This window comes from Mixophyes fleayi, chromosome 8 (assembly GCF_038048845.1).
Source record: "Mixophyes fleayi isolate aMixFle1 chromosome 8, aMixFle1.hap1, whole genome shotgun sequence".
NCBI lineage: Eukaryota > Metazoa > Chordata > Amphibia > Anura > Limnodynastidae > Mixophyes > Mixophyes fleayi.
Window position 1 is genome coordinate 113868034 of NC_134409.1, and position 26986 is coordinate 113895019.

The 26986-nt window shown below is 40.8% G+C and overlaps 1 protein-coding gene and 1 long non-coding RNA gene across 9 annotated transcripts in view; one reads left to right on the forward strand and one right to left on the reverse strand.

Annotated features, from left to right (window-relative positions):
- On the reverse strand, positions 1–26036 carry LOC142099606 (uncharacterized). The gene is made up of 3 exons (XR_012678580.1): positions 25864–26036; positions 12295–12443; positions 1–287 (listed from the first exon to the last, which is right to left on the reverse strand). It is a non-coding gene; the product is annotated as an uncharacterized LOC142099606 (long non-coding RNA).
- The window catches only part of TMEM40 (transmembrane protein 40), a 25151-nt gene continuing 11843 nt past the window's right edge, over positions 13679–26986 (forward strand). For 2 of the 8 annotated variants that reach the window (XM_075183219.1, XM_075183220.1), the window contains exons 1-5: positions 13684–13758; positions 16090–16231; positions 19742–19798; positions 23731–23870; positions 25892–26042. In XM_075183219.1, coding sequence (XP_075039320.1) covers positions 19750–19798; positions 23731–23870; positions 25892–26042 — 340 coding nt within the window. In that variant the 5' untranslated portion in view covers positions 13684–13758; positions 16090–16231; positions 19742–19749. Of the gene's footprint in view, positions 13759–15846; positions 15891–16075; positions 16232–18746; positions 18808–19741; positions 19799–23730; positions 23871–25891; positions 26043–26986 lie in introns of those variants that run through there. The other 6 variants (XM_075183216.1, XM_075183218.1, XM_075183217.1 and 3 more) reach the window with 6 other exon arrangements.

A 26986-nucleotide genomic window follows, 5' to 3' on the forward strand; every position in this document is an offset into this window, starting at 1 on the left:
GGCACAGGAGCAAGAAGGTAAACAGGTGGCTGACCAATATAATGAACAAATTGCATTGGTCAACATATCCAAGGTGGTATAGATCATGGTAAGTGGGTTTCCAATGTGATCCATTTTTTTGTTCTAGTGATGTGCTGCTTTCATATATTTTATTATAACTTCCTTGATAGACTGATGCACGCTATCCACAGATGGTTATTCATGTGGATGTTGTTCTTCTGCCCCGTCACGGATGTCCTTGCCTGTGGGGTCCTGTTCCACCGCCCTTGGCTTCCCTAAATCTACAACTAACATAATGGGAGAAACAAATAACATTATAACCATGTATGTTTTTGGCCATAATATCCAAGTTTTTGCATATCAGTAGATTCCATAACACACATTAGTAATTTCACATGTGAAATGTTTTATTTTGTTATCTGTGTATATGTGGGGTCATGTAGAGAAAATATTACATCAAATAAATTGACAATATGCATAAAGTGCAAACTTCATATCTTGGCTTGATGGCAATTTTACCTATCCATACATTTATAAATTAGTTATTCTCCATAGGATCATCACAGAAATACATAGTAATCTTGACTACATGTCCAGCTTATCCAATTGGCTGACTAGGTTGAGGTCTAGGGTGCTATCTCTTGGTGGTGGTGTTGTTTAATAATTGGCAACGTGAGATTAATTTAGAAAACACATCATCATCATCATCATTTATTTATATAGCACCAGTAAATTCCGGAGCTCTTTACAATTGGGGACAAACATAGTAATAGGCAATACTGGATAATACAGACAAACAGAGAGGTAAGAGGGCCCTGCTCGCAAGCTTACAATCTATGGGACATTGGGAGTTGGATACATGAGGTTAAGTCTACATATTGCATTTCAGTCCATCCAGATTACAAAGGTAAAAAGTGATTTGTATGCTATATGATCCAGTCACACAGCAATGTTGGTCAGGGGGTCAGAGTGTTGTTGTCTTGTGTGAATAGTGTAAAGGGTGGTAATAAGGTAACCTAGAGACGTTAAGCGGGTGGTTGAGGAATATTATAAGCTTGCCTGAAGAGGTGGGGTTTCAGAGAACGCTTGAAGGTTTGTAGACCAGAAGAAAGTCTTATTGTGTGAGGGAGGGAATTCCATAGCGTGGGTGCAGCTCAAAAAAAGTCCTGTAAACGGGAATGGGAGGATGTAATGAGAATGGATGAGAGACGCAGATCTTGTGCAGAACGGAGTTGTTGAGTTTAGAGATATGTTGAGACAATTGAAGAGATGTATGTTGGTGCAGCTTTGTTGATGGCCTTGTAGGTTAGTAGAAGAATTTTATATTGTATTTGGTAAAAAACAGGCAACCAATGTAGAGACTGACAGAGTGACTCAGCAGAGGAAAAAGGTTTTGCAATTAAAATCAATCTAGCTACTGCATGCAAAATAGATCGTAGGGGCTGGAATCTGTTTTGGGGAAGACTAGTAATGCAATTGCAATAGCCAATATGGGTAATAATGAGTGCATGAATTAGAAGTTTTTGCAGTGTCTTGTGTAAGATATGCACGTATTCTGGAAATGTTTTTTAGATGTATGTAACATGATTTAGATATAGCGTCAATGTGGGGAACAAAGGAAAGTTCTGAGTCAAGGATCACACCTAGGCAGCAAGCTTGTAGGGGGGGATTTATGGTCATATTGTCAACAGAAATAGAAATGTCAGGTAGGTAACTTCTGTTTGTGGGTGGGAATATTATGAACTCTGTTTTTGAAAAATTGAGTTTGAGTTGGCGAAAGGACATCCATTTTGAAATGGATGAAAGACAGTCATGCGGGACAATACAGATGGTGAGAGATCAGGAGAAGATATATAAATTTGGGTATCAGTCGCATAGAGATGATACTGAAATCCAAAGGAGCTTATTCGTTTTCCTAGAGAACTGGTATAGATAGAGAACGTAGCACTGAGCCTTGTGGTACTCCAACTGATAGAGAAAGCCAGAGCAGAGGTGGATCCAGATAAATTAACAGTGAAAGAGAGATTAGAAAGGTAGGATGAGAACCAGGATAGGACAGTGTCTTGAAGAACTAGGGATTGTAGCATCTGTATGAAAAGAGAGTGGTCAACAGTGTCAAATGCAGCAGAGGGATCCAGAGGAATTAGGAGAGAGTAATGGCATTTAGTTACAGCAGTGATGAAATCATTGACAACATTAGTAAACGCAGTCTTTGTTGAGTGTTGAGAACGAAAGCCTAACTGAAGAGGATCCAAAAGGTTGTTTGTGGAAGGAAAGCGTGTGAAACGAGAGTAGGCAAGTCTCTCTAGAAGCTTGGAGGGGCATCGGAGCTGCGAAATGGGGCGGTAATTTGATAGAGCATTTGGGTCACAATTTTGTTTTTTCAGAATAGGAGTAATGGTTAAGAAGAATAGACCCAGGGGTTTGTCCAGGGAGGGGAAAGACTGTTTAAATTAGACCCAAAATAAAAGGAGCCACTCCAGGCAGTGTTCATTCTGGGATTTCATTCATAAAGAGTGCAAGATCTGGTTTTGTGTTGTCGTTCTCTACTAGAGTCTATATATGCAGCTGAGAGAGATCCATGGGTCGTGAAGTCTGGACAGCCAGGTGACTGTAACTCTTCAAACTAGTGGGGTAAGGGACAAATGATGTGTTAAACCTGCCTGGCATTTATTTACTGTGTGTACATAATATTCTAGTGTTGTTTGTATAACAATAAATGTACTGTTGTACTTTTCTAACTGCATTTGCCTGAGTGACTATACGAATCCTATAAGGTACTGGGTAGATTTCCCTGGCATAGGAAGGCACCCGTGGGTGGCCAGCCAGCGTGAAGTGGGTAGCATTGAGCCAGAAAACCCGGTATCTTCATAACACCTTTCTATCATAGCCAGCAGTAACTTCAGTGGGATTGCATGCGCATCAATGAGCCTTGGGTGCCCATGACCCTGTCGCTGGTTCACCACCTGTCATTCCTTGGGCCACTTTTGGTAGGTATTAACCACTGCTTACCGGGAACACTCCTGCTGCTTTGAAGATGCTCTTAACCAGTCATCTAGCCATCACAATTTGGCCCTTGTCAAAGTCACTCAGATCCCTTACGCTTGTCCATTTTTCTTGCTTCCAACACATCAACTTCATGCACTGACTGTCCGAAAGCCCAGGCATTGAAATGCCCCTAATTGCTATGGTACAGCCCTCTAATGTGATTGAAGAACATGACAAGTATTCTATTTGGGACAAGTAAAAGGCACTGCTGCCAAGAGGAATTCAGGGCCCCGGGACAAGAACTTCATGGGGCCCACCTTATAGTTGAGCATTGCAAAAAAAATTGTGCTGCGGTGCAAAAGTGGGAGTGTGCATACAATTGGGGATGTGGTTATGCATCAGTGGGCGTGGCTAGCAGGTGAAAAGCGCTAGGCCACCCTCCTACAGAAAAAAACCTACATTGGTGTGTATACCATTGGCACAAGGGTGGAGTGCCTGCTCGCCAGAGTGTGACATATGTCCCAGCACTCCTGACTCATGACTATCAGGACATCCAGCAACATATTGTAGTATATAAAGAATGCAGTGTATACACAGGGCCGGATTAATCCGAGGTCTAACTGGGCTAGAGCCCAGTGGCCTCGGGCATCTGCTTGCTCTCACTGCAGTGTTTCCGCGTCGCGCAGTAATCTCCTTACTGAGGAGATCTCGTGAGAGTGTCTCACAAGATCTCCTGAGTAAGGAGATTACTGCACGCCGTGTGAGCAGGTAAGTTGCTTACTCTCCTGGAATGTCCGTGAGACTCCCGAATTTCTGGGAGTCCTCTCGCACTTTCAGGAGAGCGGGCAAACCTCCCCATTCTCAAAGAACTCAATAGTAAGGTGGCGGGGGCGGGGCTTATGACGTGAATCACACGTCATCGTGGCCCTGTCCCCTGTTGTAATTGGCCCAAAAAAATTGATTAATGTTAAGGAGGTGGGGCCAAATGACGCGACCCATCGGGCCCCGTCCCTAATGCGCCCACCTCCCCCCTATCTCCCGGATCACTAATGTTGGCAAGTATGGCTTAGATAATGTGGTACAGATAAAAACTGTGAGGTTCCTTGAAATCGGCAGATCACCTGATTGGAGCAAAGTGTGCTCCTGTGTTCATCCAACAGAGAGATTCCAAAATATCTCCTCAATTTCACTCTATATAGTCTCACAGAAACAATTGTGCTCCATATTTTAAGGCTTAGAAATAGACATAACCAATACTAACTTTCAACAGTAGATGTCAGTAGTACTCTAAGTATAAAATGTGAACCACATGTTTTATTAACATTACATCTATCTTACGGTATAAACATTCTAACAAAACAAAGGGTATTATAAGTCAATTTCTAAGTGGTTTTATATAATTTTTAATCTAACCTATGATTTCTACATGGCCTGGGAATGTGTAGTCATTCAGGCTGACAAATACATAGTGTACTCAAACATACGTGTCCATAAAGTACCTAGCGGATCAAACACTTACGCAGACAGATGCAGTTTTCGCCATGCCAGCTTTTACACCACATAAATAACTTTACTACTGAATTCATCTAGCAGCGTTTCTCAGGATCCATGCCTTGATATATTCGGGAGCGCGCAAAGCTGAAATACGTGCGTTATAAACCAAATGCAGATTGCGCTCAGCATGTGTGCCTTGATATATCAGGTCCAACATGTATAAGAGTTTTAGGTATTGCTGTGGTTAACCATAAAAGGTTTGCTGCTGGAGTACATGGGGAACAAGTGGTCTTGCTTTGCTTCTAGCAGTAGGCTGAAGAAAAACTCTTGACTACTCAGAACTACTGTTGGCAGTTAACCATAAGAAGGAGATTCAGTTAAGGTGAATGGTTAATGACAATGATGGTTGACAGCAATTGTTTCAAAATTTCTACAATGACTAGTTTATGTTTCAGGTCTCTCCTCATTCCAACGGCGCCACACTACCGGTCACTGCATAGAAATGCCAATCACTAAGGAGTGCTTTCTGATTGGCGGCTGGTAATGCTGCCGCCTTACAGTAGCCACACTCATTTTCCCCACCAGCAGCTACAATTGTTATATTGCTACCTTATTTATCAAGTGTGCCCCACAACTAGATTGTAAGCTTATTTGAGCAGGCCCCTCTTTATCTTGTGTTTCATGTCATTGCATGTAATTTGTGTCATAATCTCCTCAAGTACAATGTATCACATCTCAGGGCCGAGCGCCGCGTCTCTCCGGTGATGGCGGCCATCTTGGATTTGGATCTGCGCATGCGCAGACTCATCCGGCCATTTGACATCTCTTCTCTGCTTCCATTTGCCAGCTGTTCAATCTGCTCACTATTTAAGGCACCTGTGCTGATACTCAAGTTGCCTGTTCTTCGTTTATCCATCCTGACTGCGTGTGGACGTGGCTCCTTGCTCCTGGCTACCAGCTCCTGTATTGCCTCTCAGGACTTCAGCTCACAGAGTTTAACCACCTGTTCCTGTATTACTTCATCGCTACTCAGCGCTACTCCTCTCAGGACTTCAGCTCATAGAGTTTAACCATTTGTTCCTGTATTACTTCATCGCTACTCAGCGCTACTCCTCTCAGGACTTCAGCTCATAGAGTTTAACCATTTGTTCCTGTATTACTTCATCGCTATTCAGTGCTATTCCTCTCAGGACTTTAGCTCATAGAGTTTTGCCATCCGTTCCTGTATTGATTTATCACTGCATCTCCTTTCCAGATACCTGCTCACTGAGCGATACCAGCCTGACAAGCCCTAGGGACCCTTCACTCTACCGTGATTCGTGACACAATGCTGGGTATTACGTCAGAGCCTTATAAACAAAGGATAATAACAAATTTTAAATGGGAGCTGCTGGGAACTGTTGAATACATCTATCTGACTGCATCCAGCTCTCTGATGTGTTCAATGTATTAGTCAGTAAACTGGACATCAAAAGGTGGTGAGGGTGTGTGTTGGTAAACAGTGGTTTGCTGTAGATGTGAGAGCTGGGACCAGTGGCGCTAGGTCCCGGCCGCATCCCGGTTCGCGCGGGCAGGGTTACCTCCAAATTACGTCACCAACACACAGTCTGGGCATAACACCGCCCCCCATATGTACCGCGGCTACAGGCTGGAAATTCAAGTTGGCAACGAAGATAGAAGAACAGAAGGAAGAGGACAAAGAAGAAGGAAAGAGTGGAAGGAATGACCACATGGAAGAGCAGTAGCGCTGGGATCCCGGTGACATGAAAGAACCGGGTATTGGTGTCTGTCAATTTGTGTGCTCCAGCCTTCTCCAAGTGCCAGTTCCTCTGCCCCAAGTCAGCTTGGCCCCAGCACCAGGCCTAATCACCCCACCGCCCCAAGAGCCCCAGGCCTCTACACCTAGTTACCATTAGCCGTGGGCCTGTTATCCCTAGCCTCCTAGCCCTCAAGCTTAGTCTGTCTGGTCCCAAATTTATCTCCATACCTGATAATGATTGATTGGATCATTATAATGTGGTCGAAAGTTGACTACAGGTCTACTGGCTCCTGTGATACCAGAAGGGACCTGGGTTGGGTTGCAGTATTGTCCCATGTGCAACCAACTTTATCCAGGGATCGCTGCAATCCACATGTATATTATACTCAGCCCAAAAAAAATTTTATTTCATATTATGTACCTCCATTCAATGAATATTAAACCAACAGATTAATAATAAATACTGGGATGACATCCATTTGCCGTATAAGAGGATAGAACGAGACAAATATATCGATGGACAAGTCTTTAAACCTGGGAGTGTCCAATGGCGTATCCACCATGAGGGAAGTAATCGGAGTCCACATGGGCCCATGAGTCAGAGAACAGACACCTTTGTATACATACTCCTTACAGTGGGGATCAGCCCCCTGTCTTGACTAACTCAGCTCCCTGCTCTCACATATAAGTAGGGAGGGGAAGCACTACTCTTAGACACAGGCCATCTAATTTCAAAAAATGGGACTGTCCCTTTAAATTACAGACAGGAACTTTGACATATAGAACACACTGGGCAGATGCAGGAAAACAGCCACTGTGGAAATCCCCTAATGAAAATAATGTGTAAACATATGAATGTATTGCATAATTTAATGATCTTCTATTTAATTACTTCCTTGTTGATTTGTTTAAATTTGTCATTTCAAAAACTCATATTTCCGATTAAGTACTTCCAGTATTTCTTGTTCACAATTTTTTAGTGTTTGATACACCCCTTCCTTTGTAATAGTAATACAATATAATAAATAGCTTTACAAGTATCCTGGACATAGGACCAGTGGGAGTATACCAGATGCACCACTTCCTCTCAGACATATTAAAACAATAATTGAATGTTCATAGCAACAGAATCAAGAATATTAAAAAAGATATAAAAGGTTTTTATTACAGTGGAAGTATACAAGATGTACCTCTTCCCCTCAGATGTATTAAAGCAATAATTTAATGTTCATAACAACAGAATCAAAAATATTAAAAAAGATTTAAAAGATTTTGATTACAAAAATAAAAGCATGCTCATATAACGTTATAGCTTGCTTCAATCACAAATGCAATCTAAAATGTTTTCCTGTGAACAGATGTAAAATCTATCAGGTCTATTGAAAAATGTTACTACCCATTCAAACCATTTTAATTACTAATTACTTGTTTACTTGTAAAATATATGCATATAGAGGTATATTTACTAAACTGCGGGTTTGAAAAAGTGGAGCTGTTGCCTATAGCGACCAATCAGATTCTAGTTAGCACTTATTTAGTACATTCTACAAAATGACAGCTAGAATCTGATTGGTCGCTGTAGACAACATGTCCACTTTTTCAAACCCACAGTTTAGTAAATATAACCCAAAACATTTTCATTTGAAACTTGTGGTAACAATTTCAAATGAGGTGGCTGTGTTTCATTGCATTCACCAGATGTGGGTCGTCCATCTGGTAAATTAATTATCTCAGTTATATTTAAAGGTAGAGGTAGCAATCCTAAATTTTCACCTACATTTGGTGTGTGCAAATATATCCAACAATTAGTTAGTCATACTATGATACAAATCTATAGGATTTTTATTCAAAAAATGTTCTGGGTCCTCCTTATACCATCTTACACATATTTCACATATTTCACGAGGATGACCACAATATTGGCAAATACACATTTCAGTTGGCAGTTTTTACCACAATCTTCCTTTTTACCATCAATTACCTGTCTATTTACTCTATGGTTATATATATTTTGATCAAGTGTAAAACCTTCTGCTGTTATAAGTAAAGTAGATAATGCAGGCAGATCTGGTACCTTATTATTACTTGTTGAAAATATTCTCAGTACAATTACCAGGGGCCTGATTCATTAAGGAACTTAAATTAAGAAATTTCTTATTTAAGTCTCCTGGACAAAACCATGTTACAATGCAAGGGGTGAAAATCAGTTTTCTGTTTTGCACATAAGTTAAATACTGACTGTTTTTTCATGTAGCACACAAATACTTGATAGCTTATTTGTACACTGAAATTTAAAGTTTATATTTGTGTGCTCCATGAAAAAACAGTCAGTATTTAACTTATGTGCAAAACAGAAAACTGATTTTCACCCCTTGCATTGTAACATGGTTTTGTCCAGGAGACTTAAATAAGAAATTTCTTAATTTAAGTTCCTTAATAAATCAGGCCCCAGGTCTTACTATTGGGCAAGTTTTTAGCTAAATGTTCATGGAGAAGAATATTGGAGATAAATATTAAAGAAAAAGTCAAACCACATATAATAAATACTAGCTTGTTAATGGCTCTCTTCTTTTTCTCACTCTTATAGGTCAGATTCGTCGTTCCGTACCACGCCATTTTCAGACTCCTGAAACAAACTGAATATATCAGGATCAACAACTTTATTATTTTCTGCTTGATCTTGGGTTTCTACCGGACCGGCAAACTTCTTGCAGTCTGATGTGTGGATGCAAGTATCTCTTTCAGCAGCTTTCAATGTTGTGGGGATTGTTAGCAATACTTGGAAAGATCCTTCCCAACAATCTATCTAATGACCAGAACGTAAAACGTTTCTGACCATAACATATTATTCTGGCTTTATCTCATTGTAGTTCTCAGTTGGCATCTATGGTGCAATTAATTTCAATGTCTCTTGTGATGATTATGTAGTATATCTAATGACTGATTTTAATTTTCTGTGGAATTCATGTATGATAATGTGAATAGTTTATGTAACCTTGTAATGTAATCTCAACGTGTGCTTTGCTAAATGACATGAGTTTGAACCTATGCAAATGTCTTTAATCTTTTGAAATTATCCAGAGATAGGCATCTCTAAAGAGTTTTTTTTGGTATGCAGAGGATGTGGACCTGACCAGCCAATGCGAATGAGCAGAGGTGAGAAATCAGGTCCTGTGAACATTCCGGAGCTCAGGACATCCCTAGCTCACTTCGAAAGCCCTGTGAAATGTGGGAGATCAGTCTGTCCTTATTGACAGCTAAACTTCAAAGGTGGGGGGGTGAGAGCTATGTGGAGAAAGGTTTCAAATATTCTGCCTTAGTGACTTTGATTTTATTTCAAATTTTATTTTCTGAAACTTATCTGTGCAACATATTGTATGTCTTGTTATTATTTTTTGTAACTAAGCCTTGGAACCATTTTTCAGATTAAATAAATTTAATCTTGCTTGTGCTCCGTAATTCTTTGTGAATTTACGAAGCCCAGGAAGACTCATGCTACATGTGTATGTGATTTAAGTGTGAAACTTTAGTAAGTGGTTTTGGTGAATGTAAGGACACCATAATAAATCCTTTGTGGTGGCAGAAAAGGTGTATCATCATCATCACCATTTATTTATATAGCGCCACTGATTCCGCAGCGCTGTACAGAGAACTCATTCACATCAATCCCTGCCCCATTGGAGCTTACATTCATTGCTAAGTGACTAAGGTGACGCCAGTCACGGCCAGCTGTTCAGATTGCTGTATCTGGGACAGGTTGGGTGTTTGTGACATCTCTTGTTTTTTTCTGTAACTGTTTTGTCACTGTTATATTTGGTGTATGTGTTAAAGTCTCTTATGGACTTATACTGATGTATGGTTGTCTTCCAATCAAAATCTAATTTGGAGAAAGATTAAATGGTTGCCTGGGAGTGGTTCAGATACTGAGCATTACCAGAGCTAAAGCGTCTGGCCAAGCCATTTCTGTGTCCTCATTGCTTTACTCAGTTTATTATTGATTATGGCATTAAATCTTTCAACACTACTGTCACTCACCGGACGGTTAGTGCCTCTGGTTTGGGACATGGGTCTCTCTCTCTCTTGCCGGCGCCTGTTCGGCGCCGCGGCCGTCCGCCATCTTGACCAAGGATTGCGCATGTGCAGAAACCATGGACTGTTAAAATCTTGCTCATAGTCTCATTGGTCAATCAATCACCCCTCACTACTTAAGGCACCTGTTACTCTATTACTGTTGCCTGCTCTTTGGTTCTCATTCCCTTGTGACTCCGAGGTGTTTCCGGTTTCTACTCGTGCTGTTTGCTGTGGAACATACCTGCGTCTGGACAAGCCTTCTCTCCATATCGTTGTACAACTTGCCAGCTGCAGACCACTCCACGCTACCTTGTTACATACCTGCATCTGGACAAGCCTTCTCTCCATATCGTGGTACAACTTGTCAGCCGCAGACCACTCCACGCTACCTTGTTACATACCTGCACCTGGACAAGTCGTCTCTCCAAAGTAGTGGTACAACTTGCTACTTGCAGACCACTCTACGCTACCTGATAACATACCTGCACCTGGACAAGTCGTCTCTCCAAAGTAGTGGTACAACTTGCTACTTGCAGACCACTCTACGCTACCTGGTAACATACCTGCACCTGGACAAGTCGTCTCTCCATATCAGTGGTACAACTTGCTAGCCGCAGACCACTTCACGCTACCTTATAACATACCTGCACCCGGACAAGTCTTCTCTCCATATCAGTGGTACAACTTGCTTGCCGCAGACCACTTCACGCTACCTTATAACATACCTGCACCCGGACAAGTCTTCTCTCCATATCAGTGGTACAACTTGCTAGCCGCAGACCACTTCACGCTACCTTGTAACATACCTACATCCCCGACAAGTCTTCTCTCCATATCAGTGGTACAACTTGCTAGCCGCAGACCACTTCACGCTTTACGCCTTGTCTGAAAAACATGTCCAGTGAAATGTGTACCTCTGTCACTTTCAATCACTTTGGTATCCCACATTTACACACAAATTCCTGTACTAGCTACTTTACTGTTAATATTGCATTGCAACTTGCAGCTGGATACCCAGCTAGAAAACATGTCAACACATACTAGCACATACTGCAAATTATGACATTTTGGCATTTGAATGAAGTTAGTTTAGGTTACCTGAAATGGGCCCTCTGCAGGATGGATATGTGATGGTCCTACAGATTTCACTTTACCGGGGATCTTCCTCAGGCAAATAAATCATTTATAATTGCATAAGAAGAAAAACCAGGAGCACACCAGTAGGCCTTAACCAGTCTACACACACCATCCTTGCCTAAATGAGTCAGACCATGGCCTGCTTCTAGGATATGAAAGGAATTCAATTAATAATAGACATCAACTGAAAAAAGTAGTGTGTGGGGCACTCCTGTCCATAGAGATTTGGTTTTAATTTATAAAATCAACTTTATTAGTAATTTGATTAAAATTCGGGCAAATATCAAATATCATCAGATTAGGCGAATTTATTAAAAAATAGAAGTGCAAAAAATTAGAAAAAAGTGTCTGGGTTGACATTTATCCCTGATTGACATAACGGTATCTGCATACACTGTAAGAAGTATTCCAATGAGATGGAACACATGAGCTAACTTGGTCCTATGGTGCACGATTCTGATAATTAATTAAACAGAAGAAATTAATTATTACTGAGTCATATACTCAATCAATGATTGAAGCAATTAACTAATAATTATGACCGGCTCTCCCTAGGGGTCTATTTTATTCATCTTTTTTACACCTTTTTCTAATTTTTTGCACTTCTATTTTTTAATAAATTCGCCTAATCTGATGATATCTGATATTTGCCCGAATTTTAATCAAATTACTAATAAAGTTGATTTTATAAATTAAAACCAAATCTCTATGGACAGGAGTGCCCCACACACTACTTTTTTAGTTGATGTCTATTATCAATTGAATTCCTTTCATATCCTAGATTCGTCTAGTTTGGAGAGCACCCCCTCATATTATGTATTATACTCATTGAGGTTTGTCCTTACCTTAGAGCGGATTGGTAATTTCTTCTTCTTCTCTATATGGCCTGCTTCTGCCAGTGCTGGTAGGTAAACCTTTGGGGTCACTGGTCCTTTACCATCTCCCTACCATTGGTATCTTTTACAAATCCATTCAACTTCCAGAGGGCCACTTCCTGGGGACAACAAAACGTTTGCATTCTGATTAATTTCTTATCAGTGTATTGGATCAGTATTATTTGTGTGAGCATGACACTTAATCATTTCTACTTGCAATGGTAAATGAATAGCATCTAACAACTTCTTTACATGTTGATTGTGTTCTATCAGTGTACCTGCTGCAGTTAGAAAGTCTCTAAGCTACCACAATGCACCGAATACAAACCTACTGTCTGTATAGATGTTTACTCTTTTACCTTGCGCCAACTCACACGCTATTGTGGGTGCTACTAATTTAGTTTAGTAGAATTTAGTAGAACAGTTAAATATCAGGGCAGAGCATGGTATACCTAGAGCCTTCACTTCACCAATACCATCATCTGTTTCCACTGCATATTCTGTATATAATTCCCCAGTCTCAGTTTGCCTATGGCAACTACCATCTATATAGAAAGTGAGATCTGCTTTTGGTAGGGGTGTATCCTTAATGTCAGATCTAGCAGTAAAGGTATGGTCAGGGCCGGATTAACCCGAAGTCTAACTGGGCTATAGCCCAGGGGCCTCGGGCATCCAGGGGGCCCTTCAAAGTCCTCAGCAGCAGCCCGATCAATGCTGCTGAGCACTGTCACTGTAGTCCTCCGTCCCCGGCGCTCATTAATCTGCTTACTGAGGAGATCTCGCGAGTGAACTCTCGTGAGATCTCCTCAGTGAGGAGCTTACAGCGCGCCGGGGACGGAGAACTACAGTGACAGGTAAGCGCTTGGGGGGGGGGCCTCACGGGGTACGGGGGAGCGGCTCACATTGGGGGCCTCACGGGGGAATGGAGGCGCCCTTAGCCCAGGGGCCTCCATTCCCTTAATCCGGCCCTGGGTATGGTCCAAAAATTTTAACAATTCATGACTGGGGATTAAATCAGCAGGAAAAGTATAACTATCAGTACTGTCCTCATTAACCTCCACCTGGAATATGTGCTGTTTAATCACATTATGTTCTCCTTGAGTCAGTAGATCATTATTTTAGCAATAAAACATCTTGCTGCTGTTCATCTACAGGTTAATTTAATAAAATGGTGCACACAAAACAAAGGTGCTTTAACCAATAGTAACTAATGAGATCATATCTACCATTATTACTTGCACTAGATCAGTGGTGGACAACATGCAGCCCGGCCTTCAACTTGTGTTGCTCAACTGGTCACATTACGTGACCTCTTCTTCATAACCCAGGGAGGTCATGCAGCATAACAGAGGAGTGGGGTGGAGTGCAGTCTGTTCTCTCTCCTTCCTCTGCATGCAGAAGCAAGAGCAGTAGCTAGCAGAACTAGCTGGAATAGTAAGTCAAAGTGCGAGAGTTGTGAGAGGCATGTTGGGTAGGTCTGGTAGGCATTTAAGGGACACGTGGGGGAGGATTGATGGGTATGTGGGGAGGTCTGATGTGCATGTAAGGGCAAGTAGGGAGATGTGAGTCGTATGTGGAATGAGTACATGTGGGATCTGAAGGTTGGTGGAAGATGCATTTTGTGGCAAGTGAGGGTTTGAGAGCATGTGGGGCTATTTATGAGCAAGTGGAAGGTCTGGGTGGCATGTGGCAGAATTTTGGAGCAAGTGAAGGGCATATGGGGGCATTTTGGGATGAATGATGTGGGTGTGCTGATGTCATTTTTGGGCTGTTTTTATCATTTTTGACATTAAGGGTAATGTATGGCCCTTTTGAAATTTGGAGGGCACTTGAAATATATCAGGGTGCTCAACACTAGATTTCCTAATCGCTGGTTGATAAAAGTCACAGCGACATTTATTCACAGCTCTGAATACATGAAAATCTTACAACTACACACATTTGTGTTGTGCTGTTCCCAATTGAGTGTACAAATGTGCATTTTTGCCAGGATGCCGTGTGTTTACTGGAATGGAACATTATATCTCAGGCTTGTAGCAGACAAATACTTGATAGCTTATTTGTACACTGAAATTTAAAGTATTTTTATATTTTATATATTAGTATATTTGTGTGTTACATGAAAAACAGCCAGTATTTAACCTATGTGCAAAATAGAAAACTAAATTGCACCCCTTGCATTGTAACATGGTTTTGTCCAGGACACTACTTACTCAATTTTTTTACTGAACTTTCCTTAATGAATCAGGCCCTATGTTTTGAAGGAAACCAAAGCACCCAGAGGGCCTGATTGAAGTAAGGAGCGTAAATGCCGATACGTGCCGTATTTCACGTAAAATCGTTCTGCGTATGCCCAGAATAAATAATACGTAGGTGAATGCAAGAAAATCCAGTCTCTGTCCCCCACTACTAGATGTCTTATTATTTTGTCAGTATTAATAGCATTAATAGCATTTTCCTCTATTCTTAACTTTTTTATTTCCCTCTTTACTGGGAATACTTTAGCAGTTCTAGCCCGTCATGCCTGTAATCTCTTTTTATTTTCACCCCTTGCATTGTAACATGGTTTTGTCCAGGAGACTACTTGTTCAAATGTTTTTACTTAACTTTCCTTAATGAATCGGGCCCATAGAGTAGGTTAATTGGCTGCTGACAATGTGTTTTTGTGTGCATGTGCTAGGGATTTAGACTGTAAGCTCCATTGGGGCAGCAACTGATGTAAATGGCAAATATTCCCTGTACAGTGCTGCATAATTGGTGACGCTATGTAAGCAAATATATAGAGAACTCCTTCTTCTTTTTTTGTGCATCTACTTCTTAGGAATTACTGAATCCCTTCAGAGCTTCAGAGCTGGGTCACTCCAATATATTAGATTATTTTGAGTCTGATTTACTCTAGCATCAAAGTGTTTTTTTCTTTTTCTGGAGCTTCTTTTATAATTTGTGCATATACAAATTATAAGATAATTTGTTGTGTAAAGGCAACCTATAGTAATTCATATTTGAGTTTAGACTACTGCCATCTTCAGGTCAATGGTAATTCTGCATCCGCTACAGGCTCGGTGAGCTTGAGTAATGTGCACTCTCCCCACTTTGTAGTTAATTATAATAACTCCTATCACAAAATGACATCTTGCTTGTATATGTGCACATAAGTCATGGGCTTTGTTAGCACTTATCTCACACAAGTTTATTTCATACAGAGTGCCCCAAAGTGCATTGTTTAGAGCAAACCAGGCTCCATCCATGTTCACTCTATTTTATCACACAGTTCTGTCTGATTACAGCCTATAAGTTTCCACATGTGCTCGTTGCTGAATAAAATGTATTTCTGCCGCAGAAGAAATTCTGATCTCACCTGCCCAGACAAGATGTCATTGGTAGAAACCGGTTTGGCAGCATTTTACAAAACTATGATTCACAGTTCAGAGTGATGTTGTCTCCCCACCCTGACGTGTTCAACCCCTGTCTAAGTTATAAACACAAAATCTGACAAATTGCTGTTCTTAATCCATGTTGTTCAGTGGTAGTGTGAGGGGGTGATGTGCCCAATGTGATGTTATTTTGTAAGAGTATTTTGTTTATATGCATCTTTGACTAGTTAACATAAGGATGTCAAATATAAATATATTTCTGTATTAATTATGCTGATGAGTATAATTTTATATAACTATAAAATGAGCTATTACAATTTTTCTACTTATTAAATATTACAAACAGTAATGCAATGTTTTCTCATTCTAATATTTAAACGTTTGGTGTCAGTGTGTGGTTTGTAGACAAGTGACACAGAGTCAGCTGTGACATCACAGGCGGTGAATGAACGTACAGTAGGAGCTTAGACGGGCTGAGACTCTGTAGTCTCCTCTTCCTCCCATACACATCTGCTCTTCTCAGACCTGTACAGGTGAGTGCTAGAACCTTGTCTACATACTTGTGCTGATATATTCCTGTTTTATCATGTACAACCTGGAATCAAAGAGGTAACCTGACATTTATTCTGTATAAATGTCCTAGAACGTAATATAATCACATTGTAATCTGATCTACAGTGAGTTACAGAAAGTCTCCATATTCGGTTATTGTCATTTTTACACAGTGATTAAATCCAGGAAGTGAATTATTTCTGTTCATCCCTATCTCCAACAGCTTCCTGAAATAAAACAAAGTTTCTTGCTTCCTATTTTGTCACAGAGACATTTTGTTCCTTGTTGTTTTAGGGGAAGCAAAGAATCAGACTTGACAGTAGAACCAGCGTATTTTGAAAGCAACATATAATAAGGACCATGTTACATTTACTTATGGACATACTGTATATATACTGTATATGCTGGTGATTTTGAGTGTTGTTGTTTTGTTACAGTTTGAGGAGGAGAAAGGGGTATTAAGCAGCTGTCGTGTGTTAATATGTTAATAGACTTTATACAATCTTTTTGGCACTAAACAAAGCAGTTGGTACCTAATCAAAAAAGTTACATTTATTAAATCATTGTATATGCCCCAGTGCAACTTTTACTTAAAACCTGCAATCCAACATACTCGTATTGGTTTAGTACCAGTATCATATATATCAGATTTTTTTTATTTTTTAGTCATGTTTGTCTATGCAAAATTTTACTATTGGGGAGATTTAAATGGATGCAGAGTATTTCAGCTGGAACACATTTACATTTCAAAACTCAATTTAATTTCTGAGGAGAGGGTCATCTGATCTCTAAATTAGGTCTTTCCCTCCATGTACCTGAAGGCAGAGGAAGGAGAGGAAAGAGGGGCGGGGGATTGTGCTGTGAATGAGCATGCTGAGAAGAGGAACATTTCAAAGTCTCTCTGCTCACTACATCATATGTCATGTGACTGCAGTTGCCATGACAGTCACATAACACTTAGCAACCTGTAAACCATTAATAGAAACAATACCAGGTATCTTATTACAGTAAACCCAAGTGATTTATGTATATACAAAAAATCATATTTTGAACTTTAATTGATTGTTGTTGTTTTATTTAGAGTTGACCTAGGACAGTGATAGGTAACCTGACACATTTCAAGGGCCGCATGAGTGGCCCTCTAACCTTAAAAAGGGCCGCACATTACCCTTAATATATGTAATAAGTTCATACAATGAGTGTTGTGGGAGACCGCACGGGGGTGGGCGTGTTGGGGGCTGGGCCCAGCGGATTGCGTCATTTCACCCCGCCCTCTAAACGGCAATCACACTTTGTACTACAGTCTAAATTCCCTAACATATACACAGACAGAGAGAGAGAGACAAGGGTCAATTTTGATAGCAGCCAATTAGCCTACTAGTATGTTTTTGGAGTGTGGGGGGGGGAAACCGGATCACCCGGAGGAAACCCGGACCAGAATTTCAATGGGTCTATTTACTAAACTGCGGGTTTGCAAAAGTGGAGATGTTGCCTATAGCAACCAATCAGATTCTAGTTATTATTTATTTAGTACATTCTACAAAATGATAGCTAGAATCTGATTGGTTGCTACAGGCAACATCTCCACTTTTTTAAACCCGCCGTTTAGTAAATACACCACTTGAACTTCTGGTCCGGCTCTATAGACATATTACTACAGTTTAGTAAATATACCCCCTGGTTTCTTAAGAGATAAGCAAGAGACAATTCCAAGTTTAAGAACAAACTGTAAAGTATAATCTAAATAAATACAGAGGTGCTTAATTACCCAATCCTGGAAACTTTGTTGAGTCGTCCTGTGTTCTGTGAATACAAAGTGTTGCTGCAGTGAAGACTGAGGATAAGCTATAAGCAAACATGAACTTCTGTCCAAAAAAAGGTGGCCACCTTGAATAATATCTCATAAGCCAGAAAAGTACTTCTCCAACTTTCGAGGTGTAGTACATATCTGAAGCAGATTACGCTCGGAGCAGTCTTTGCATGATTGGTCTTTCCCAGCATAGGCAAACAGAGGGGGGTTTACTAGTGCCTGGAAACCCCCATACATGCCTGGGGCATTGTATAATTGAGGTGGCTGGACCCTGCCCCCGCTTCACACGGCTCTGCTCGAAAAGGGAGAGCTGCGTGCACCTTACAGTAGTGCAGGCAGCATTGCCCATGTATATTATGGGGATAGGAAGAGTTGGAGAGCAGCCAATAACTCTCTAAAATTGTAGTCACGCCCCCATGCATGTTAGTCACGCCCACTGGCGGTGTGGTGGGAAAACCCCCCTCTGCAAATCCTGCATTTGCCCCTGGCCATGGTGGCTACAGCTCTTTCAAAGACATATTACATGTAAATGTAGTATACATGACATAAAACCATGAGAGGTCTACAGATAGGATAGGGGGCCCCGACAGGTTTGAAAATGCATGGTGCCCACCTGTCCTTCACCAGGTAGTATACCTCACCCTCTTTCATCTTCCATCTCACCCACTCTTGTTTCTTGCCCACAGATCACCATACTTTGGCTCCTCCCATGTGCCACCCGTCTGACTGTCCATTTCCTTTTAAATTGTAAGCTGTAGTGCACAGGGCCCTCTTCCCTCATTAACTACAACTTTTGCTCAACAGCTACACTGTGCACCTCCTCCTTGGGCTCTCTGCCCACTTACTCCACTCCTCCATTGACTTTGCACCTCTTTCAATGGCTCTAAACCTGTTAGTTGCAGCCATGCTAAGGGGGCCCAGGTTTCAGCCTCCGCTGATTATACCCCTAGAACCCCAGTAGCTGTGTTGCAAGTTGTAGCGTTATTTGTTTACTGTATTGTACGGTCTTGTTGTTTGTCCTCTGTACGGCGCTGCGGAAATCATGTGGCGCCCTATAAATAAAGATTAATAATAATAATAACAATAATATTTATACTAATAATCAGGATGAAGCATATTCCTGTCATTATTTTACTGTGGAAAATAAGGAAATGTGGAAAAACATTTATAGGTGATTGAATCAATTACGGCTGCAGGAACTGCATCCTCCATCTCTCTACTGGGGCAGAAGAAGTCAAGGTTTCAGATATTTCCTGTTTTGTGCACAATGTCAGGTTGGTGACATGTAAAGCCATGTTCCTGAACAGTACACGCACAAGTGCACCATAACATCAGCACATTTTTGACACCACAAATTAAAATCTGTCTTGATCTAGTGATCTGCCAAAACTTTCACTAGTTGTTGCTAGATGGCCAGCCACATCCTGATTGACCAAGCTACACTTCTGTCCAACAGATCTCCATTCACTGGGACCACACCACTGAATACGTAATACTCACCCTAGCGACCCCTAACACTTGGTGCTGTATAATTAATCACAAATGAACTAGCGGCTCATTAATAAACCACTTTGTCTGAAACAGAGATTGATCGTTTCTCATATTTTCTGTAACATTAACTGTCTGGTAAGATATGTGCAATATTTTAATAACTATTATTTTTATTTTATGTATTTTGCAGTAATCACTATGAGCTCTGAGAAATTCTCAATTCCTGACCTGACCCAGGAGGAACAAGGTACAAGTGCAGAGAGTGTTTTACAAAAATTGTCTCTCCCATCTTCCGCTAGGGGGCGCTGTGTCCCAATCTTACCTAATGTCAAAAAAATATTGCATCTGTTTCTTTACACATTTGGGCAGGGTTCTTCATGGGAGAAGGGGGTCCTCGTTGATTCAGTATGGAAATTAGTGTAAAAAACAAGAGTAGAGAAATGTATGCTGAGGTTACGAGTGCTGTGTTCTCATGTAAGATTTTTTGGCATGAAATATAGAGAGATAGGAAAATGTAATATAGAAATGTTTAGTGTGAATTCTTGTTTGTGACCTTGTGATGTCGCAGAATGTACATTCTGTGGATAACATCAATTCTGTGAAGTGGACAAATGTACCCAGACAATGTCCTGTATATGGCTGATAGCGTTTTCTCAGCAAATCTCTACTAATTGCGTGCTCCCCACTAATCATGTTTTTCATGTGATGTGACCTAAGTCTGCCCATATATTTGAATGCGCTGTATTCCAATTGGAGTCAATGGGGTATATTCACTAAACTGCGGGTTTGAAAAAGTGGAGAGGTTGCCTACAGCAACCAATCAGATTCTAGCTGTCATTTTGCAGAGTGTATTAAATACATGACAGCTATAATCTGATTGGTTGCTATAGGCAACATCTGCACTTTTTCAAACCCACAGCTTAGTAAATATACCCCTCAGTCTTGTTAGACCTTTTAGGGGGTCTTATGTAATATTTCTCACCAGTGGTGATTATCTGGGTTTTTGTCTTCACTTAAGACCTCACTTTCTCACTGAGGATGTAAGGAATGGTTACCTTAGTTTTAAGGATTGGATACCAATTTCCAATGTTGGTAATTCCGACATCGGTTAAAATTACAAAAAAACAAAAGAATGGCTACAAAACTAAAATAATGACTTACAATAAAAATGACAGTGGACATGCTCAGCATGCTTGCGCTACATACCCATTCCTCTTAATGCCGGCACTTTGAAATATGTCACTCTGCAGAGCCACAGAGATATCTTGGTATTTAAATTGGCAATGCCAGGACCCCAATGTGTAAATGAGATGTTATAGTTGTGGGGTCCTGGCATTGGCGCTTTAAGTCATTTATTTTAGTTTTGTAGCCATTCTTTAACTCGCAATTTGTTTGTAGGTTCAACCAATGTCTTTGGGAAGCACAATGGCTTAGTGGTTAGCACTTCTGCTTCACAGCACTGGGGTCAAGAGTTCGATTCCCGACCATGTCCTTATCTGTGTGGAGTTTGTATGTTCTCCCTGTGTTTGCCTGGGTTTCCTCCGGGTGCTCCGGTTTCCTCCCATACTCCAGAAACATACTGGTAGGTTAATTGGCTGCTATCAAAATTGACCCTAGTCTGTGTGTCTGTTAGGGAATTTAGACTGTAAGCTCCAATGGGGCAGGGACTGATGTGAGTGAGCTCTCTGTACAGCGCTGCGGAATTAGCGGCGCTATATAAATAACATGATGATGATGATGTCGTTATAGAGTTAGTCATTAATATGACTACCACCGAGTTTTAAAGGCTGAGACTTATTACAGCTATAAATTCAACTCTCTAGGTAGAGTTTACATTTCAGATAGCCTTTTCATATACATTATTGAAGACTATTGATTCATGCTATTAACACTAAATACTGCTCAAGAACACACCAAACGTGATTGGTCCATTCCCAGATATTGTCATCGGAATGATATGCCGGGTATGAATATCACTGACCATTTCTGACAGATCTTAACCAACCATCATCATCAATTTATTAACCAAATATTATTTTATACCTGTGACATAAATTGTACAAAGTTGTGAACATTTCACTTTGCCAATTAATATTTATTAACCCTGAAGTAAAATGTCCTGACTGGACCCTGATGACTTATTATTATTATTATTATTATTATTATTATTAGTTAGTAGATACAACAGGACACCCTGCTTTGTTGATGTTTGCAGTAATTTCATTGGTTGTCCATCTGCAATTACCGCACACGCAGGAGATGTAGGAAAGTGAATCTCTTTGTGCCTTTTTCAAACCGAGCAATTTATTAAAGTAAAAGCCGCACGTCAAGACGCATTTTTCAAACAGGCAAAATAAACTGGTTTGAAAAAGAAAGATGCAAAAGGAAAGCAGTTCTGATTGGTGAGATCGGTCAAGTCTCCTGCTTTTGAGTATGACGCCTATACATAGACGTCTCATTTCGCTGATTGCTAAAATGATGCCACAAAGTAGCCACAAAAAGATAAACACCAATTTTATGATATGTACAACTTTAATGCATCCAGTGCACAGACGAGTCATCATCATCGACGCCAGACCTATGTGATGCACAAAGTTACGTCTCCTGAAAGCATACGATATTGTACTTTGTCCGGCTGGCGTTTGCTTTGCACAGCGTTTATTTTGGACGCTGTCTGCTCCATTTTTTGCTCATGAACCCCCTGCACGTCTAGCGCTTCACCTGTAGTGTCACTTACTGTTAACCTTCCATTGCTGACATACCAGTGAGTGCACGGCCTTAGCGCTTCCCTAATCTCTACACGAACTAATCCCGCTGTACAGATGTACCGATTAAACCTTTCATTGCTTGTTCTATACAACTCTCCAACACTGAGAACTGACACACACTGAACCTGATGATTAAATGGAAGGTATCTGCTTGGAATCTGTGTCACCTAACCATACATGACATAGTAACACCATTTACATCATTATTTCCTGTAAAACATGAAGCAGATGATTGTTGCTCTGATCTGAGGATGAATCAAAGAGAACTGATGTAATGAGCATATATTAAGCCAATACAGAGAGGAAGGGGAAAGACAGGAAACGTTTTGTCGATAGGTGTCACCTACAACATGAAATTAAAGGATGAATCCAACACAGACTATAAAAAAAGTTGCTTTGGGTGTAATTAGGAGTGAAAAACGAAAGATACAAATCTTATTTATACCCTGATCCTCAATTCTTGTGGGTCCCGCGTGGCCTGTAAGGGCCCCAGCCAGGGTCCTCTCTCCTTCTGGGAAGCTCATGGTGCAGAGGACTGGAAAACACCAGTAGAAGTTTGAAAAATTAGCCAGCGAAAGCGAGAGGATCCCTGGCTGTGCCCTGTGGGACCTGGGGACTGGAGCACTGACGGAGTGCAAGTGGGAACGTCTGATTTTACTTATCTTATATAAATAAGTTAGTGGATGTACCAGTTATAACAGCTGACACCAGTACTTGCCTTGTTAGAACGCTAAAGACATTCATGGTGCGTGCGCTAAGCGTAAGCGGAAAAATGTTATTCATATATTTCCACTTGTTATATTAAATATTGGCTAAACTATACTTGCTGTAATGTATTATCATCATCTATTTATGTAGCGCCACAAATTCCGCAGCGCTGTACAGAGAACTCACATCAGTCCCTGCTCCTTTGGAGCTTACAATCTAAATTCCCTAACACACAGACTAGGGTCAATTTGATAACAGCCAATTAACCTACTAGTATGTAGGAAACTCACACAAACACGGGGAGAACATACAAACTCCACACAGATAAGGCCATGGGTGGGAATCGAACTCACGACCCCAGTCCTGTGAGGCAGAAGTGCTAACCACTGAGCCACCATGCTGCTGGCATGAGGGGGGGGGGCTATTATCTGTTATGCCTGAACTTTGTGTTCTCCGGATAAGGACTTTTTCTGGAGTTTGGAGCATCATAGCTATAATATATAAAAAGACATTTAGAAATAACTTGTTTTTCCCAACATATCCACTGACATTACTCTCGTTGTTAGATAGTTCTGCAGAGCTCCTCATAGTGATTGTGGGGAGACACTATACTCTTCATTCTGCCTACAGCGTCTCCTCTGCTATAAACATCTCCACGTTTATTATGTATTGATATATTCATGTAATATCTGCTCTCCTTTAGATATCTTCCAGAAAGCTTTCGCCACAGATCTGGAGGATTTAAAGACAAATGCAGCCGTTTCCCCGTCCTTCTGTAATCTCTTTCTGACAATCAGCAAAAGTTCTGCACTTTCATTGTATACTGATAAGGAGGCGCAAACTGTGAGTTCTGTATCTGAATTATACCATCAGTGGTGCATGCAGGGGGGGTTTCTGAGTCTCTAGAAACCCCCCCCTGCGCTAACTAAGTGGCCACTGTCCTATACAGCAGCCGCGGCTCTGTCAAATAAGCGCCCGCGGCGGTGCTAATTGTATACAGCACCGCCGCAGACGCTTCTTAGACAGCGGCGCGGCTGCTGTATAGGACAGCGCTGGCGAAACTCTCTCGGGTTTTTTTTTTTTTTTGGGTCGGCGGGGGGGAACCCCCCCTGACAATCCTCCGTGCGCCGTTGACCATATATTACATACAGGTGATTGGTTTAATATAGAATGTATGGTCTCATTCTGCACAAATCCTTTTATCACACCATAAAGACAAATAGCCAGTATGGTTGTATGTTAACCACTTGGGGCCTGATTCATTAAGGATCTTAACTTGAGAAACTTCTTATTTCAGTCTCCTGGACAAAACCATGTTACAATGCAAGGGGTGCAAATTAATATTCTGTTTTGCACATAAGTTAAATACTGACTGTTTTGTCATGTAGCACACAAATATCAACTTTAAATTTCAGTGTACAAATAAGCTATCAAGTATTTGTGTGCTACATGGAAAAACAGTCAGTATTTCACTTATGTGCAAAACAGAATACTAATTTGCACCCCTTGCATTGTAACATGGTTTTGTCCAAGAGACTGAAATAAGAAGTTTCTCAAGTTAAGATCCTTAATGAATCAGGCCCTAGATTATTTCAGCTGGAAGAAAAAAAAGCTTTCATATAAGCACATAGATATATTGACATTTTAAATGATTGTTAAGGTATTCTTAATACTATGCCATTAAAATAGTTGCTTAACAGGTTATAATGTACCGAACAAAACATTTCTCAGCTATAGATGTGTTTATATTTGGTTCGAAGACCTATACAAAACATGTTTATTTACCTCCATATGTTCAGTCGAAAAACGGATGGGTCCAGCTGAAAACCAGTAGCATTTGTCCCAGCTGTAAGTCAGGTGTAACGTGGATACTTTAGCCCCACGATACTGGAGAGAGAGACTTGATAATATCAGTAGTAGATGCTAAATCAGTAATACTCTATTTGTACACAATAATAAAATGAAGTGTTATTTACACACAAAGGGATAGTGTCTGGACAGTGTTATTAATAAATGCGAACCTTGCATATTCCATATAAAATGTAATTAAGCAGAAACACAAATACAGATGAAATTAAATGCAACTGCTTTCCCTTTAAAATCTAAATGGGAATCTGTCCTGCATTAGTCCAATTGAAAAAGGTCTATTTAGCCATGTGAATAGATGGCCACAACTTCATATAATATAGCTGCAAAGCTAACGAATTGCTGTGTTGCTATTTGTCATCATCATTGTGTATGGGTGCACCAGCCCTCATCACCTGGCAAGAGATACGCTTCCTAAAAGGCTTATTTACTGATGCACCCAGGTCTAATTGTGCCACAATGACGTGATCACTCCATCACTCAGACAATAATTGGCTCCTTGTACCCTTTTCTGTTCTGCCTCTCCGGACATAAAGGGGAGCAGGTCCATGATATGCAAAAAACTAGATACAGACATTGGCACAGGCACTTTTGGTGCAAAAGAGCAGTAAACGTTGCACAGTAAATATGTTACAATAATGTTACTTTAAACGGATCAGAACCCCATAGTTTCTCATTTCCCTTATTTGTCAAATTTAAATATTTAGGGATGAATGTGGAAAATATTATTGTTACAAGACTTTATCTAGTTTCTGTGATTGACTAGTAAATCTGCGTGCAGAGCACAGCATTCAGTATAGTTACTATTGTCTCAGAGCTCTCCTGTGCAGTAAACCTCTCACAATACAACAGCTTTCAGGCTTAGGGGAAAGACATTGGATGTTATTGGGGACAGGGTATGACATCATTGGGGCGAGAGAGGATTGTGCATCGTCACAAATAAACAAAGTACACTTTTGAGGTTACAGACCTTGATGAAAAACTGGTTCATATTCCAGATTGCTCAGCTCACTGACCAGTCCCGCAAGCAGGCGTCTGTCCTGAAGTCCGTAGACGACAAAGGTCCGGAAGCAATTGTCGCGTTCTACCTGTTATTGCACATGAACGATGAGGCTGCCTATGCGGAGCTCCCAAGCTGCAAGGGAAATGGTATTTATCTTGTATATATTATTTTGAATTTCCATAATATAAGCTAAGAATGGTAATGCCGCCTTCTCTAGTACTCTGTAGTTTAGTTTCTGTCTGTTGCTGCACACAATCACAACGTTGCCTTGACTTTAGGCCTTAAGCTTTGTTTCATACACACATATATAGATCTGTATGAGGTTGGCGCTCAGCCCCCAGGTTTATGTTATATAGTTGCTGACTGTCCTAATTTTCAGGAATAACCTGGAAATATCTCTTTCAGTATTGATAAACTGCAGATGAAAAGAATTTTTTTTTCTGCATATTAGATGCACTTCTCTCCATCTGATCTTATTCTCTAGGCTTAACCAGTCAAGATATATTGTAGCAGAGTGCTTACAATTAAAAAAAAAAAAATTATAATCAAGTTCTGTAAGCATGAAACATGACATGATGGGACTTATAGTACTTTGAGGGCCCCAGAGATTGTAATGCACATGATGAGTGTAGATCTTCGGCAGCAAATTGCCCTTGGTTATGAATTTAAAATGTTCACAAATATAAACTTTTCAAGCACTCCCTCCTGATCCCTCCTAACACCTGTACCATACTTGCCAACTTTTCCTCGTTGGCTTCAGAGAGATCCCAGGGGAGGTGGGCGTGAGGGGGCAGGGCTTGATGAATTGCATAATTTTGGCACCACCCCCTAAACAATTGTCACAATTTTGGCCAATTACGGAAGGGGGGCGGAGCTAAGGTGACACAATATTTGCGTCATTAAGCCCCCCACTTATCTATTGCGGGGACGAGAACCGGGAGATTGCCATGCTCTCCCGGGAGGTCTCCCAGAGATGCAGGAGTCTCCCGGACTATCCGGGAGAGTAGGCAACTATGCATTAAAGAAAATCAGCTAATGAATCTCTAGAGACTGAAGTGTCTTTTGTCATTTCTGTCTCCATTACTGAAGT